This window comes from Lotus japonicus, chromosome 4, assembly GCF_012489685.1.
Source record: "Lotus japonicus ecotype B-129 chromosome 4, LjGifu_v1.2".
NCBI classification, from domain to species: domain Eukaryota; kingdom Viridiplantae; phylum Streptophyta; class Magnoliopsida; order Fabales; family Fabaceae; genus Lotus; species Lotus japonicus.
The window spans coordinates 27,469,918-27,487,850 of NC_080044.1; the positions used below are offsets into that span (position 1 = coordinate 27,469,918).

Sequence of the window (17,933 nt, forward strand, 5' to 3'; positions counted from 1 at the left end):
GCTAGGAAATGACATTCTTGTTCAAGATTTGGCAAAAGAGGTCAATGGCTTTAGGGAGTCGATTTTGTTGAACTTCAGAAGGGTCGAGGATGCTAAAGCCTTGTTATGGGTGATTCCCCCTTTGAGGTCAAGGAGCTACATGATGGAGAGACCCTTATGGCGAGCTCCTTATTCAAGTTCTCTCTCTCTCTCTTCATCCTTTCAAGTGATGGAACTAACTCAATCATCCTTATTAATTTGGAATAAAGTCAACCTTAGATTACAGGTCTGTTGGCTAATTGGTCTCCTTGAGCCATCATAACTAAACTTGTTGGCTAGTTATGCCATGAATGTTCAGATAATGAAAATTAAGGGGGAACGAAGGATAAATGAAATTACACACAAGTTACATTATTATTATTTTTCCGAAAGCAAGTTACATACAAGTTACATTATATTCAGATTGCACACCAACTATGATTAATTAACATCCAGTGGTATTGAATATCTAACAAAGTTAAACCACTTATTGAATTAATGAACATAACCACCACATGAAGAGGCTAACTGAGCCAGAATATTGCTCCTGTTGGTCCTTTCAGAGCTTGGCAATCAACCCGTTCTGGACAGGCTTTGCAGGTACGCCATGGTCCTTATCATCCAAATCACCTGGGCTTGGGGGAACATCTACCGCGGGAGAAGAATTGAAAAACCCATGTGGCTGCATCATAAATTGTATATGTAAGCAAAATTAGTATCAGTTCTATTTTCAAGTGCTAAGTGTTTCAATATCAATCACATTTGAAATTTGCAAAGAAAGAGTAGCAAGGAAAAAGAAGCTAATGGTGAATTGAATACCATAAGCATAAAACCAATGTGATCCACAGGCATAACAGGCCAGTCTTCTAATCGAGGAATGTGTGTCACCCCAAATACGTACCTGAAAATTTTCGACCAAATAAGATATCATGTAACTAAAAAGAAAAATGAAGGGACCAAATCAACAATTATCAGTCAATGAAATCAGAAACCAACCACTACTTGTGATAACTGATAAGCTAGTCTGCATATTCATGTATGCAATGAAGAAGTGTAATGAAGGAACAGCATGCATAAAGCAAGAGTATAATAGGTTCATATGGATATCATCTATCCAAGAAAGAGGAGTGAACTAACCATAGAACTATATCAGCTTCTTCTAGTGGTCGATTTTGCTTAACCCAAGTAGCCAAACCCTCTCCAACGCGTGGATTTTGATTAGGAAACTCTCCTCCAGGATGCATTTCATTGCGTGCATAAGCAGTAACCCAAAGATTGTGCTTCAAGAATGCTGCTCTTCTCATAAACTTGGCGTCTGATCCAGCTAATGGTAAACAATTTGAACCAGGTACTAGCTTGTAACCAGTTAGATGCCCAGTTCGGTTTACAGTCCTTGTGTTCCTAACCTAAACAGGAAATGTACATAAGCAACTCTAGGTGGAAGCTAGGTTTTTTTTCAAACAAGTAAAATAAGATGAACTAGCTAACATAAAACACATTCTTGTGTCAATAAAGATTCATAATTTTCAGAAGTGAAAACAAAAAGTAAGCCTCCTGGAACCACAGCCAGAATTGATACATATGGTTGTAAATAAGGAATTAATATAAGAATTATTATTAGAAGATTATATTCAGTATTAGGAGATTTATTCTCTTATTAGGAGATTGTGTACATAATTAGTTATTTCCTTATTTAGGATTAGTCTTCTTCTATATAATGTAATTACCCTTTGTATTCTGATTAAGAAGTAATAATACAATTTCTCCTACTTTCAAGTTGGTATCAGAGCTCCCGATCTTGGGAGTTCTGCTTCTGCGAAAAAAACCCTAGGCGTCTTATTACGGCCCTTTTATCTGGTAACGTTTCCTGTTTTGCCACTGTTGGCTTATACCGTTTGGAGGCCTGTGTTCTTCATCACCGGCCTGCCATCCTCTGTTCGTTACTCCGATTGCACAGAGAGGGTTCCCCGTGCCTTTTGGTCTTGTTCTGAGGGTCGTTTCCTCACTTTGTTGGTGTTTTTTCTTGAGAAGCCTTTGGTTCTTCCATTCAAGGAGAGTGCAATCTTCTCTGTTTCTGTTATTTTTCCTCTTGTTTCCCTTCTACAGTAACATCTCTCAGTATGTCTGGAGACGAGATTCCCATACCTAAGGAGAAACTCACTTCTGGAGTGAAAGTCTCTCTTCCACCTTTGACCCACAAAGATCTCCCGGTATTACAAGGTTCCTTTCGCTTGGATGGGCGCAACTACCTCCAATGGTCTGAGCTCATCCGTCACACTCTCATAAGTCGCAAGAAAATCAGTTATATTGAAGAAAAAGCCCCTGCTGAAACTGATCCACAATATGACACATGGCGTGAAGAGAATTCTCTTATTATGACCTGGTTTTGGTACTCCATGATTCCGGAAATTAGCCGGAATTATATGTTTTTCCCTACTGCTAAGGAGATTTGGAATAATCTGGCACAGGCATATTCTAAGAAACAAGATCTCTCAGCTTGTTATGAATTGGAAAATAAAGTTTTCAATTCTAAGCAAGGAACTCTCTCAGTGACAGATTACTATGGGACCTTGAATGGTCTATGGATTGAATTAGATCAGTATCAAAATCTGAAGATGAAGTGTGATGCTGACTCCACAACATTGAATAAATTTATTGAAAAAGCGCGAATCTTTAAGTTTCTCTCTGGGCTTAACTCTGAATTTGATCCGATTCGGGTCCAAGTTTTGGGTAAAGAGCAACTCCCTTCTCTCTCAGAGGTGTTCTTTATAGTTCGTGGTGAAGAAACTAGGAGGACAGTGATGGTGGAAGACAAATCAGTTGATGGTTCAGCCTTAGCCTCTGGAAAGGGTCCCATAAAAGGATCCACCTCTTCCGGACACCCTAACCGTGATGATCGCCCCAACCGTGATGATCGCTTCAACCGTGATGATCTCTTCAACCGTGATGATCGTTGCACTTACTGTAAGAGGTCTGGTCACACCAAAGAGTACTGTTTCAAACTTTATGGAAGGGAAAACGTCCTTAGACGTATGAGGGGGTCCAAAGGTGCTCCGCAGAGGCGTGCAAATCACACAACTTCTGACATGGAAAATGATGGTGAAGTCCCACCTGTACCACCAGTAGAAGATGTCCCTAGCCTTAGCAAAGCAGAATTGGAGCGTCTGAGAGCTTTTATGGACTCATTGAGTAAGCCCTCTGGTTCTTGTTCTCTCACAATGACTGGTAAGAGTTCTACCTTCTTATCTCTTAATGCTTTGAGTACTGAAAATGACTGGATTATTGACTCTGGTGCTACAGATCATATGACACCTCACCCCTCACATTTATCTTCTTATTCCACTTACCCTGAAAAACACTATATCACTGTTGCTAATGGATCCCAAAACCAGATTACGGGATGTGGTAACATTCACCTTAGTCCATCTCTTCCCTTAAAGCATGTGCTTCATGTCCCAAAGCTTTCTAACAATCTTTTGTCCATCCATAAACTCACTCGAGACTTGAACTGTGCTGTAACCTTTTTCCACTCACATGGTGTTTTTCAGGATCTTGCCACGGGACAGATAATTGGGATTGCTAAGGAACATGACGGGTTATACTGTCTGCGGCACGAGGAAAGCAAGTGTCATCAGACGAGTTCAGAGTCCTGGAATACTTCTCAAATATGGTTGCGACACAAGCGTCTTGGGCATCCTCCTTTTAGTATTCTAAGGACCATGTTTCCCCATTTATTTTCAAAAGTGTCAGTCGAATCTTTTCATTGTGATGTTTGTCAGTTTTCTAAGCATCATCGTTCAACTTTTCTTCCTAGTAATAATAAATGTGCTCAACCTTTTGATCTTGTTCACTCTGATGTGTGGGGACCTTCGTCCATTTCTAATGTTTCTGGTGCAAAATGGTTTGTTACTTTTATTGATGATTGTACTCGGATTACATGGGTTTTTCTTATGAAAGATAAGTCTGAGGTGTTTCAATTATTTGTTAACTTTTTCCACATGATTAGAACACAGTTTGGGAAACCTATTAAGAGGTTAAGGTCAGACAATGGGAAAGAGTATGTTAACAAGAATTTTTCTGAATTTCTTACAAAAAATGGTGTGGTTCATGAGTTGACTTGTGTTGACACCCCACAACAAAATGGGGTTGCTGAAAGGAAAAATCGTCATCTTCTTGAAATCACTCGAGCTTTACTCTTTCAAATGAATGTTCCTAAGTTTTATTGGGGGGAAGCTGTCTTGACTGCTGCTTATTTAATTAATAGGTTACCTTCTAGGGTTTTATCTAATGTTAGTCCTGTGCAGGTTATGACTAGCTTCTTTCCGTCTGTGCCCATTAAGTCAGGTCTTCAAAGTCGTGTATTTGGTTGTTCCGCCTTTGTCCATGTTCACGGTCATCATCGGGGTAAGTTAGATCCTCGGGCTATTAAGTGCATCTTTATAGGATATGCCTCAGATAAAAAGGGCTACAAGTGTTATCATCCTCCTAGTCGTCGTGTCTATATATCCATGGATGTTACTTTTCAAGAATCAGAGTCTTTTTATCCCAATCCTCAGCTTCAGGGGGGGAATACTCAGGAAGTTGAGTCTCCAGAATTGTCTGTTATTCCTCTTCTACAGGATCCCTTGATGCCTTCCTCTATTCCTATCACTGAGGACAGTGATGATGATGACAATGGTCCTGAACTAGTACCAAATCAGAATGATGACAATGGTCCTGAACTAGTACCAGATGAGAATGATGACAATGGTTCTGAAGTAGTACTAGATCAGAATAATGTTGACAGGTTCAGGATAAAGTACCAGCGGACAGTAAAACCCGTCCTGATCCAACAACAAGTCCAATCGTCTGATCCTGAGGTAAGTGTTGCGAACCCTGAGCCTAGTAATTCCTATGAGCATAACCTTGATGACTTACCTATTGCCTTACGAAAAGGAAAACGTTCTTGTGCCAAGTACCCTATATCCCAGTTTGTGTCTACTCAAAATCTTTCTGTGCAGCATCAGAGTTTTATTTCAGCTATTGACTCTATTAGAGTCCCTACATCAGTACAAGAAGCATTAAAAGATAAGAACTGGATTCAAGCCATGAATGAAGAGATGCATGCACTGGACAAAAATGGAACTTGGGAGATTGTTGAGAAGCCAAATGACAAGAGGACAGTAGGTTGCAGGTGGATTTATACCGTGAAGTACCGATCTGATGGCACACTTGACAGGTATAAGGCGAGGCTAGTTGCAAAGGGATACACCCAGACCTATGGAATTGATTATGAAGAGACATTTGCTCCGGTAGCAAAAATGAACACTGTAAGGATCATTCTTTCCTTAGCAGCTCATTTTGATTGGGAGTTGCAACAGTTTGATGTTAAAAATGCTTTCTTGCATGGAGATTTGGAGGAAGAGGTGTATATGGAGATTCCACCGGGGTATGACCCTACTTCAGGAAGAAATAAGGTGTGCAAACTGAAGAAGGCCCTATATGGGCTCAAACAGTCACCTCGAGCTTGGTTTGGGAGATTCACTAATGCTATGGTGTCTCTGGGTTATAAACAAAGCCAAGGTGATCATACCCTCTTTATCAAACATACTCAAAATGGTAGACTCACTCTTCTGTTAGTCTATGTAGACAATATGATCATTGCAGGTAATGATGAACTTGAGAAGCAGAATCTGAGGAAACAGTTGGCAGCCCAATTTGAAATGAAGGATCTTGGAAAACTGAAATATTTCCTAGGTATGGAGGTGGCATACTCGAAGCAAGGGATTTTCATATCTCAAAGAAAGTATGTCCTTGATCTTCTCAAAGAGACTGGTAAATTGGGTTGTAAGCCCATTGGAGTGCCTATAGAGCAAAACCACAAGATTGGAAGTAGTGAGGAGGACCTTAGGGTTGATAAGGCTCAATATCAGAGACTTGTGGGGAAGCTCATTTATCTATCTCACACTAGGCCTGACATAGCTTATCCTGTTAGTGTTGTCAGTCAATTCATGCATGACCCACAGGAGAGACACTTACAGACTGTGGATAGAATCTTGCAGTATCTGAAGACAAGTCCAGGGAGAGGTCTGCTGTTCAAGAAGAGTGAGCAGTTGTCTATGGAGGTTTATACTGATGCAGATTATGCAGGGTCAATTGTTGACAGGAGATCCACTACAGGATATTGTATGTTCTTGGGTGGAAATTTAGTTACATGGAGGAGCAAGAAGCAGAATGTAGTTGCCAGATCAAGCGCAGAGGCAGAGTTTAGAGCCATGGCTCAAGGAGTTTGTGAACTGTTGTGGATGAAGATCATACTGGATGATTTGAAAATAAAGTATGAAGCTCCCATGAGACTCTTCTGTGATAATAAATCTGCCATTAGTATTGCTCATAATCCAGTCCAACACGACAGAACAAAGCACATAGAGATAGACCGGCACTTCATCAAAGAGAAATTGGATAGTGGTATAATATCTACACAGTATGTTCCCTCAGGACTTCAGTTGGCTGATGTGCTCACCAAAGGACTTCCCTTGGAGCGGTTTCGAGAGCTTACTTGCAAGCTGGGAATGATAGATATTCATTCACCAGCTTGAGGGGGGGTGTTGTAAATAAGGAATTAATATAAGAATTATTATTAGAAGATTATATTCAGTATTAGGAGATTTATTCTCTTATTAGGAGATTGTGTACATAATTAGTTATTTCCTTATTTAGGATTAGTCTTCTTCTATATAATGTAATTACCTTTTGTATTCTGATTAAGAAGTAATAATACAATTTCTCCTACTTTCAAGTCATATGTATACAAGAAAAATTTGGTCCAGTTTATATTCTATTAGTTTCTCAATATGAGGCCCATACTAAGCAATCTTCAATCGATCTGGCTACAGAATCTTGCAATCTCCCAATATAAATCTTGAACCAATTTTTTTATTCATGTAAATAAATTTAACATTTATATGTAGCATAAACATTATGCGAAATCCTTCATAACTCGTAGAATCGAAGAAGCATAAAACTGCGGCCAGATTTGAAAATTTCAGACTGTCCGTACTACAACTTTTACAGTGGACAGTGACAGAAGGCAAATCAGCCAGGGAAAACTTTAACCTTTGTTTATTCCCTTATCTTTTCTGGGTAAAAAATATTTGGAAAGAACTTACAATCCAATGACGAGCAGATAAAGGGTCAATATCGCGCATTGCTTCCAATTCTGATTTAAGTAGTTTTTCCTCAGCATAAAATGCATTGTTGTGAACATTATTCTCTCCTGGCTCTTCAACTTTGACATTCACCTCAACAACCTGGGCAGAGAGAGGGATTATATCCGTCCATACTTTATCATTTTATATGACAATGGCACGAATTGTAGGTAAGTCATGGAACAGAAAGACATTGATGCAAAAAAGGAACCATAGATAGGAAGACTGAGTCATAAAATAAGGAGTTCAAAATGGAAAATCTTCAGGTAAAAGAAATGAAACCTCATACAGCCAGGGCGGTAATGCCAAAGCCCATGTATCAAGTAGTAAAAGAGATTATTATAAGAGAAACTACTTACCCTTAATCAATGGCATTCTTAAAAGACAAGTCACAATTTATTCTTGACTGAATATTAACATGCTATAGAATGCAAGACACCTAATTCTACTATATGCTGTTATTATAAGAACTGCACCGGTGGGGGAAAGAAAACTATTCCTTTGGTATTAAAGACCTTTTTCACTGGAAAGAAAAATTGCATGCTAACCTGATTAAATGCTTCACCAGGCTTACAATCTACTGCCATGTCCATACGAGCAACAAAAAAGTGTTGGTGGACAGGCGCATATAATCCCGGTGCAATAGTTGTGCCATATTTTCGAGTTTCACCAGGTTGCAATGCTCCTAAGCTAAGAACTCCTGTGAGCTTGACCTCAGCTTCTATTTTACCATCCTGCAATAAGGAAGAAGATATAAGAGAGAACCAACTAACTAGCATGGTTGATGTCCAAGAAATTAACTCCACCAGAAAGACAACTAGACAAGCTACCTAAGAAGGCTAAGATGCTTCCTTGTCTGTATTTAAAGGGAGTATATATATCTTGGCCTAAAACATAATTGATGGTTCTACAAATATCGTTCAACAGATAAATGCATGGATAGTTAACTTGCCTGATAAAAGTGCCAGTAAAATCCATACTCATAGTTAGCCACAGTGCATATAAAAGACACTGTCAGCCTTCTAGACCGTCGAACTTCAGCTAAACCTGTTCTCCAGTCTTGATGCTTCCACAAAATACCATGATCTTCTTCATGCAAGCAAACACAATTCTCGATTGTTTCAACACCTCCATAAAAGTTTGTGAAGTGTGCATCAAAGTATTTGATATAGCCTAAACAATCACAACCCTGAAATAATGAAATCATTCAAAACAAAATAAAATTTCATCTACATTGATAAAGGAGTGTGAATCAAGAAAAGAATGACTAGAGTATAGGCAAGCTCCCTGACCTTCTTCAGAGAATGAGCATTTTTACCAAGCCCATCTTCCCCAGCATCAAAAGCATTTTTCCTATAGTGAGGATCATTTGGATCTCCATAAGGGACCACCATCTCAACAAAACTCAACCTGTGGGCCACAGGCCTCCGGCCCCGACTTCCATCAATATAGGCTATGGAGTGAATAACTAAACCTTCCTTAGGAGTGAATCCAATGCGAAAGTTCCACTGCGAATAGCGCTAAGAGTTTTAGCAGTTCTCAGTTTGATTCATATATAACAGTTTTAGAAAAAGTACATAGACAAGCACCACCTTTTGCCATTGAATGAAGTGCCCATTGACACGAAAACTCGGACCTTCAGGTTGAATAATTTGTAGGGGTTTTACATCACTTCGGTCAACTCCTCCCCGGGTTTCACCGGAAGTATAATTTCTTAGTGGATCAGCAGGTGGAAGGGGGACAAGTTTTCGGTCTTCAAACTCAAGAACAACCATATTTTGCATATCAACAAGTACACGGATTCCATCAACTGGACGGGCATAGCCATTTTCCATAGGACAGTCACTCTCAGTCCTACAAAAGATTAGTGGTTTAGCAAGTCTTCGGCTAGGAGCATCAGCATCACTATAATATCCAGCACACCTATAAGTTTCAACACCAATAGTATTAGAGAGAACAATAAGGCACGGCTTAAATAAATTGTCACAAAATGTCACACAAATCATCTTGTTGCAGTAACTAACCAGGGATCCACCATCACAAGATCCATATCCTCAATCCCTCTCTTCTTCATTGCTTCACGAAATGGAGGAAAGTCCTTTACAACAGCTTCACATTCAGCATACTCCACAGCATCCTGAAGAATGCAAACAATGGTCATTATAAGACAAGAAATAAGAACAAGGATGTCAGTGTAGTAGTAGTATCACAGTGTAGTAGTAGTATCTTCAGTTTCAAGTGATTCAGCTGGAGCAGCAGAGAGTGAGCAGGAATGGAAGTAACAGAATCAGTTGGGGCTAGCCATAAAAGTTACTTCTGTGTAGTTAGAAACTGATATGCATAGTGATCGGTCTCACAGTATTGTATCTTGCATCTACAACCAATATAAATAGTAATCGATGATGTGTACTTATTTTATCATCGAATCATGAGTAAATTGTCATTCATACATAGGAATAGTAGAAACACCCCAAACACCCCTTTTTCCTGCGGATTTGGCTAAATAATACACTGAACTAACCACCTAAATACACATGACTAACCATAAAGCACATAACCGTGTAAAGTTGAAATTCCTAAATTAGGGATTTGGCCAAATAATACACTGAACTAACCACCTAAATACACATGACTAACCATAAAGCACAGAACCGTGTAAAGTTGAAATTCCTAAATTAGGGATTTGGCCAAATAATACACTGAACTAACCACCTAAATACACATGACTAACCATAAAGCACAGAACCGTGTAAAATTGAAATTCCTAAATTAGGGATTTGGCCAAATAATACACTGAACTAACCACCTAAATACACATGACTAACCATAAAGAACAGAACTGTGTTCTGTGCTTTATGGTTAGTCATGTGTATTTAGGTGGTTAGTTCAGTGTATTATTTGGCCAAATCCGCAGGAAAAAGGGGTGTTTGGGGTGTTTCTACTATTCCTATGTCTATGAATCATTATTCTTATTCATATTCTTCTGAATCCTCGATGCACTTATATATATGGCATCATTCATGCGAGTGAGAAACCATTTTGAATAGGTTATACACAATGATGACAAATTTGAACTGGGATTCGATTATGGAAATAGGGTTTTTATGGATAATTAGGGACACTTTTTTGGTACATAATTAGGAATTTGAGTAGGAGTAGGAGATTTTCAATCTTGTGATTCACTTACCAATTTCTTTCTAGTTTCAGTATTACTTTAACTTTAGAAATTGGTTTGCTTAAAGGGATACAAACACCCAACTATTTTTGCAAATTGAGGACTTGTGTGCATGATTATTAACTAAACACAATTTTTAGGGTGTTTGATTATTTGGTTCTATAACAATAGGTCTACAAAATCAGCATGATTAAGAACATGAAATAAGGGTCACTGATAGAATTTTTCCCCTTGTACAAATGAAAATTCCAAGTGAATCTATAAGTCAAAGATGCATGTGCTTCTTGGATTTATCTAGTTTATTTGTAACCAAAAGCTAACATTATTTCTTATAAGATATCTGCAAAATATTTCACCACATCATTATTCTATCATAAAATATGTTAGTACCTTAGATTATTTCTCAGGATTTGTTTTCATATTTCCTTCTATATTGTTTTCTATTTAACTACGATTAAGAGTTGGATGTTAATATAAATAAAGATTAGTGATTTGTATTTTGAAATAACATCCAACATATTGTTCGCATCATATCAATACAATTTTATTAATCTGAATATTCCCTTTTTCTCCTTCTAAACATAAAGGATATCCCAATAACTTCCCTAGCTATTAAGCGATGCCATCCCCGATGAGCTATATTTTCATTGTTTCGCTGCTGAGTTCCCTCAAATTTATAACTCTATTGTAACAATGTTATTATTTCCATGATTATTTTCTTCTGATCAGCCATGCACAAATTTCATCCACCCTTTTCTCTTAGGTTCTCTCTTGTCCCATAAGCCTTATATTCTTTTATCTTTCCACTTCCACAACTTGTCTCAAAAGCCTTAGATTGGTTTGATTCACCATCATGTCCTCCTTCCAATAACCTCTGACTATCCCAAATAAAGCCTAGCCTTTCTATCCCACATGTTGTCCTAAATATGGTTTGACCCCAAGCCCCAAACTACCATAGATGCAATTTTGCCCTGACAATTTTAGATGCAATTTGGCCTTGGCTATCCTAAATGCAGTTTGACCTCAGCATTATCACATGTGGTTGACCCCAGCTTTTGTCCTAGGTGTGGTCTGGCCTCACTTATCCCAGATTTAATCTTGCCCTGGCTCTTTCCCGAAATGCAGTCTGGCCTTAACTGTTATCTAAATTGACTTTCCAATCATGTTTCAAGGATTTCATATTATAAAGAGTTTATTTGAGACAAACATTACCCTAAGTAAACTTTTGCATGAGGGGGATTTTTTTAAAAATTGAAATATATGTCAGCACATCATTATGCTATCATAAAATATAATCGAGTATCTTAGATTACCTCTTTGGGATTGGTTTCCTTCCATAGTTCCATATATATCATGATTTGTTTTCTTATTTAATTGGGATAAAGAATCTATTGTTATAATTATGGATTAGTACTTTGTATTCTGAAATAACATCCCGCATATCATTAATATAATATTAATAATTCTGAGTATTCCTTTTCCTCCCTCAATACCTACACGACTAAATCTTATTACTTCAACATATCTAATGTGAATAATGTCATACAATTAAAGATAACAATTGTGCCCACAACTTCTTGGGATTGACGAGCACAACCTTATAGGTGGTGCTTCCAATTCTCTAATTCCTCCTTGCAAGTATTTCCAAAGCCATTTATATTCTGCAAAGTAAACAAACTCTCACCACAAAGTAATATAAAAAAACTTACACAGATGTGCCAACGGCTTTTTAAGGTCAATAAAGAACAGTTAATGTTCTGTATGACTTCCATTATTTAACTAGTTCATGAAAGTGTTAGCAAAGCCGCGTTTGGAAGGGCTTATTTGAGCTTATCATATAGGCATATAGCATAAAAACTTATGCAAGTGTTTGGCTATGCTTATGAATTAATTTTATATTAGCTTATGGATAAGCGCTAATACCTACCTTAAGTTATTTTGAGTTCCTTTCAATAAGTTTCTCAAATTAGCTTACCAATAAGTGTTTATGTGATAAGCGGCTTATTGTCACAAGCGCTTATTTAAGTTGTTTACCCAAATGCACCCTAAATTCTTAGAGCCAGGCATAGGTTAAAAACTTCCACATAAAAAAATGAAAAGAAAAAGGTAAAATAATCCAATGATCAATTAGCACGGGGACAAAGAAGATTCTACAAATCTTAATAAGCTACACCATTTATATTAAGAACAGAGAATGGATGAATAGTATATATTTACCATTGCAGGCTGAACATCTGGAACAACTGTAGAAGAAATCACTTTGCCCCTATGGTGTCCACCTCGAGTGGTTGCATGAACTTCTGTAAGTTCAACAATCCATATACTTGTCTCATTTGACCTTTTATTATAAACAACTAATCTTGCTTTCCTTGGAGGAAGTTTAGCTGGAATCACTGGTCCACCTTTTGTCCTTGCAAGCAGAGACGATTGGAAAGGAGGGAAGAAATATGCATCTGCTAATGCAACAACTTGCTTTTCTGGCTCTAACAAGTCTGCTTCAATAAACCGCATGCCATCCCTCACCTAACAAGATTACCAAAGAAATTCGTCAGCACGCAAAAACAATGATACCGAGAGGAGTTAGTTATGGTCTGATGGGCAAATGTACCTCAGGTGTGGCCCCAGCTGCCCGAACAGTTGATACCGCAACGGATATTTCAGCAGCAGAAAGTGGATCCAAAGGATGGCAGGTTTGAGCTCTCGCCATTACTGTGATACCTATTCCATAGGAAATAGTCTGTTTACTTCGGATAGAAGAAGAAATTACATTGAACAGAAAATCGAAAACAGTACATGAAACTCAGTACGCAACAAGGCTTCAAACTCTCTACAAATCTGAGACAGCCATAAAGTTGAAGAATCCAATACTAGAGCACCACAAAGAAGCTAGCCTATAATCCGAATTCTATGCAAATTCGGGGATAAAGAAGACACCCTTAAAATTACGATTGTTCCTCTTCAACCAGACACATCAAAGAATTGCATAAACAACAGATAGCAATAGTCAATAGAAGCTCTATCCTGTTGACCTCCAAATTAAGAAGGAATATAAGTTGTAAACCTATCTAATTTCTATGTGAAATTGAAAGGGGAACATGGCAATTCACTCAATTAGCATGACAAGTTGTAACTTCAAATTATCCCATCACCAAGTAAAAGCAAAAACAAACCATGGAATTGACACAAAAAAAAATCCCAAAAAGGAAATAAACTAAGAACCTGGAAGAAAAATAGTATGCTACTTATTTTAATAACTGAAAAGCATAAACAGAAATGAATTTTGGAGACAGAAAATTGGAAAAATACAGTGAGAGAACAGCAGTGAATTATCAAGTAATCAATCAGGTATGCAAGCAAGAAAAGAAGTGACTCTATTAAACTGTTTCCAGTAGCTGATAGTCAAATTTAAACAAAAACATTGAGGGGAAGACATAAAAGTCACATGGTAAATTGACCCACAAAAAACTATTCTATGATATGACTAAAAGTTGAATCTTTTCCGATTTTTTTTTTTCTTTTCTTTCTCTCCATAAAATAAGCTCAGCCAAAAATAAATAACAAAAAGATGAACAAGAACATAAAAAAATGGGAACCTTTGGCAGAAACGGTTTTGGGAGGGGGATCAGGGATGGAATCTACGGCGGAGATGAAAGCAGCAGCGACGGAGGAAGGTACGGGTGCGGCGTTGCTATCTTCCCCGGCGGCGAAACATGGCGTCGCTTTTTCCTGAGCTGTGGCCATTGCAAAGGGTTAGCAAGCTCGGCGTAGTAAATTCCACTGTAATATTCCACTGACATACAGCAATAATGCCACTTGTTTCTGCTTTCTGCCACCACCGACACAGCCACCGCACCACCACCACTAGAAACTCCAAGTTCACGGCCAAGAATATAGAGAGAAAGAGAGAGACACACAAAAAATGCTTTTTTGTTTCTTTTTCCTCTTGTTTATGAGAGTTGTGATTGGAAGAGATACTTATGGAAGTGTGAGTTAATAATGCTTTCTAGTCACAGAAGAAAGCAACAAATAGATGGCTGATAGTGGAGTTTGGCATGATCCATTTTGGTCATTTCCTTTTCAGTAATAATAATAATAATTTTAGAAATAATAATAATATCAAATACTTATGTTACTCTTGGGTTAATCGTTTCATAGACATTATTATATCAGAGTTTCACATAATAGTTTAGAGTTCGATCTTGTGGTCTTCAATTCTTTTAATACAAAAAGCGTGCTATTGCACATGATGTGTATTACGATATAATATAAAATTATTTATAATAAAATCATTCATATAGTTTCTACTGATGTGTAGCTCATACAGTTGAGCTAAAGGTAAATGTAGGTGAAGAGTCCGAGTTTAAACCTGAATAAGAGATAATTTATACTAATTTACTAACAATTAACATTTGTCTATAAAAAAATATAGTTCCTACTCAACAGTTTTTAAAATAAAAATAATGATAAAAATAATAATAATATAAAATATTTATGTTACTCAAACGCATTAACTTTTTGGTTAAGTCTCAGAAATAGTTTAGAGATTGATTTAGATCGTCTTTAATTCTTCTAAGAAAAAAAGTGAGCTCTTATATAAAGGATTAATTAGAATATAATATAAAATTCATATAATTGTTATGCAACTGTTTTTAAAATAATTGATTGTTCGATAAATTATAATAGAAAAATGTTAATAATACTCTTCTCAAACTTCATCTCTAACAATTTTTTTATGATTAGTCAAAATTAATATAGTATTCGCTGAATTATGAATTATATGACCTCCCTTACAATTTAATGAAATGATTTTAATGGGTAAGAAAAAAAAGATAGAAAGAGAGTGTGAAAGAGTGCATTAATACTTGATATACTTATAAAAAAAAACTTACATATTATTTTTGAGAAAAGCAACATGCATCACCCATGAATAGCAATAGTGGGAGTGCGAGTGGATTGCATTGGAAAGGAGGACAAGGATAGAAGTAGGTGGGTGCGGACAAGGTTGCCAAATCAGCTTGACTACCCACCATTCATAATGAGACAACTGGACACAGCTAGACTGCAGGAAACAGCTGAATTTTTTATTATTTTCCCATTAAAGATTAATAAAAACATTATTGAATGTTTTTACGTCTCTCTCACTTATCAAAAATTAAATTGAATCCCTATTAATTTAAATCAAGTGGGATAAATTTATTAAGGGGTTAGTATTGGTAGGTGAAAAAGTTGTCCAAAGGTGGGTAAATTTATAAAATTATATTATTAATGTTAGATAATAATAGATGGTTCAGATTAAAGAATGGTAACTTGTTATCCTCATCTAATCCAGACAAAAAATAATTAAAATTTACAAATAAAATAATTAAAATAAGAAATCATAAATTCCTATTCTAATTCTAACTTGTCTAACTTTAATGTTTCTTTCATCATCTTCCTCACCTTTTATCTTCATCTTCACCGTGTTCTTTATCTTCATCTTTATTTTCATTTTGTTCTTCATCATCTTTAGAAAATTAAACTCCTCAAATCCAAAACAAGAACAACAAACCTACAAACATATCAAAGCTACAGAAAATCAAAGTCTCAAACCGGAAATCAAGAACACAAAACCAGAAAACAATTTCCAAACCTAGAAACAATAACAAAAACCCAAAATTTTAAATTTTAGAAACTCATTAAATGTTCATCTTCATCAAAATCACAACACAGCACACCAGAAAATCAAACCCCAAATTAAAGAAAAAAACTCATTCCCTAAATATGCTGCACTTTTAGGTAACGTTAATTGTAATTTTAAAATCATCCACGAACCAAAATCACCATAAAAAAACGGCTTAATACATCAGAAGACCCCTGAAATTGTAAAGGGAATCAATTACAGAGCCTGTAAAATCTTCGCATCAAATTGGGTCCCTAAGAATTTTTTTTAATTCAACTAAGGCAAAATGCTGCCAGACCTCAATTTTGTCCTAGTCATTAATTACAAGTGGCTTTAATAAAAATTTTTAATTAAAAAATTAAAAAAATATATTTTTTAATTCCAACTCAATTATTTAATCAGAAAAAAAAAATTTAAAAACTTAATAAAAACATAATCTAATAATCCCTTAACTATACAATCTAATAATCTAAATAATAAACTAATCTAATAATCTAACCTAATCTAATTATAACCAATCCCTAATTAAACCCTTTCATCCCCAAATTGAACCAAAACCCAAACGGCGAGCAGATCTGATTTGAAAATATCTCACTTTCATTCCCCTTATTTTGTCTGTGTGATTCGCTTCCCTGCGTTGCGGCTACAGCGGCGGTCATGTGGAAGTGTGGGTGGTCGGTGGTTTTTATGGGCGCGAGATCTCCTCCATGCCCAGAAGTTGTTGCATCTTTGATCTCCTCCATCTCCCATTTTCCTTTCTTTCTGTTTCCCCTTTGTTTCATTTTCACGCTGGCTGAGAAATAGGTTTATGGGTTTGAATGGTGGAAGGGGCTTTTGGGTTCTGTTCTCGGTGAGTGGTTTGAAGGGTTTTTGGTTGAAAGGGTTTCTGGGGGTTTGAAAGGTTTCTAGGTGCTGTTTTGGGTTAGATAGAGAAAGAAAAAGATGACTGAGAAAGTGGAGTGAGATTGAGTGTGTTCTGGTAAATGGTCATGAGTATTTGAAGAAGTTGAAAAACATAAAGATGAAGAACATTCAGGGGGTCATTAAGCATATATTGAATGAATAAGTGTAAAATATAAAATGAGTGATTGCAAATACAAAACCATCTCACCTCCCCAAGCAATCACCTCTACATCTTTGGAATGTATGGGTTAGGGTGGGGGTTTGCTCAGTTGCTGTTGTGGGATGGGGTTTGCTGTGTGTTGCAGATGATGAGATGCTGCGATGGAGGTGTCCGGAGAGTATGGATTACAAGGTTAGATTTAAGTTTACAGTAAATTGGGGTTTGAAGATAATGATGAATAAAATATTTTCAGAAACATTAAAAAAATAGATTAGATCAGGTTTTTATTAAGATTAGGGGACGATGATTTCCTTACGGAGGAGAACGGTGACGATGGTGGTCGGAATATTTCCGAGGAGCCGTTAGGGGAATCATTTTTAAATTGTGAGGATGATTTGATGGCAGAGGAAAATCAGGGGGAGTTACAAAATCAGGTAGCGAATTCGTTGGAAATTGGTTATAGTAGGGAGGAGATTACGGAGTAACCAAATTTAAAATCGGTCAAGGATCACGAACCCATTATTTCAGGTACAGAGCAAGGGATGCAGTTACAAGATTTGATTGACTCTGGCTATTCAGAGGAGGAGATTCAGGGTTGGAAACGTGCTTTAATGGTCAAGGAGGAAGAAGAAAAGGATATTAAAGTTTTGAATAAAAAGATATCAAATCCTTCCTATAATTGTGCTAAGAATTTTTCTGTTACAGGCTACACATTTAATGCACAAGATTTGTTTCTGGAATCAAGCTTTTATTGGCAACCATTTTATTTTTATTGGGACCCACAGTTGGTTAATCACCAGCAAGAGTCCAGGGCAAGTTTGCCAGCAGCTG

The 17,933-nt window shown here is 36.9% G+C and overlaps 1 protein-coding gene across 2 annotated transcripts; it reads right to left on the bottom strand.

Moving 5' to 3' along the window:
- Nucleotides 1–365: 365 nt before the first annotated feature.
- LOC130711859 (amine oxidase [copper-containing] zeta, peroxisomal) lies at nt 366–14,366 on the bottom strand. Of its 2 annotated transcripts, none has more exons than XM_057561630.1 (12): nt 13,974–14,366; nt 12,989–13,098; nt 12,598–12,903; nt 9,230–9,342; nt 8,798–9,128; nt 8,498–8,713; nt 8,158–8,394; nt 7,754–7,939; nt 7,167–7,307; nt 1,156–1,424; nt 838–919; nt 366–700 (listed from the first exon to the last, which is right to left on the bottom strand). In XM_057561630.1, the coding sequence occupies exons 1-12, from the start codon at nt 14,119–14,121 to the stop codon at nt 578–580; spliced, it is 2,262 nt and encodes a 753-aa protein (XP_057417613.1). In that variant the 5' UTR covers nt 14,122–14,366; the 3' UTR covers nt 366–577. The 2 variants fall into 2 exon arrangements, with proteins under 2 accessions (XP_057417613.1, XP_057417614.1); XM_057561631.1 differs by lacking the exon at nt 13,974–14,366 and adding an exon at nt 13,687–13,781.
- Nucleotides 14,367–17,933: the final 3,567 nt, after the last annotated feature.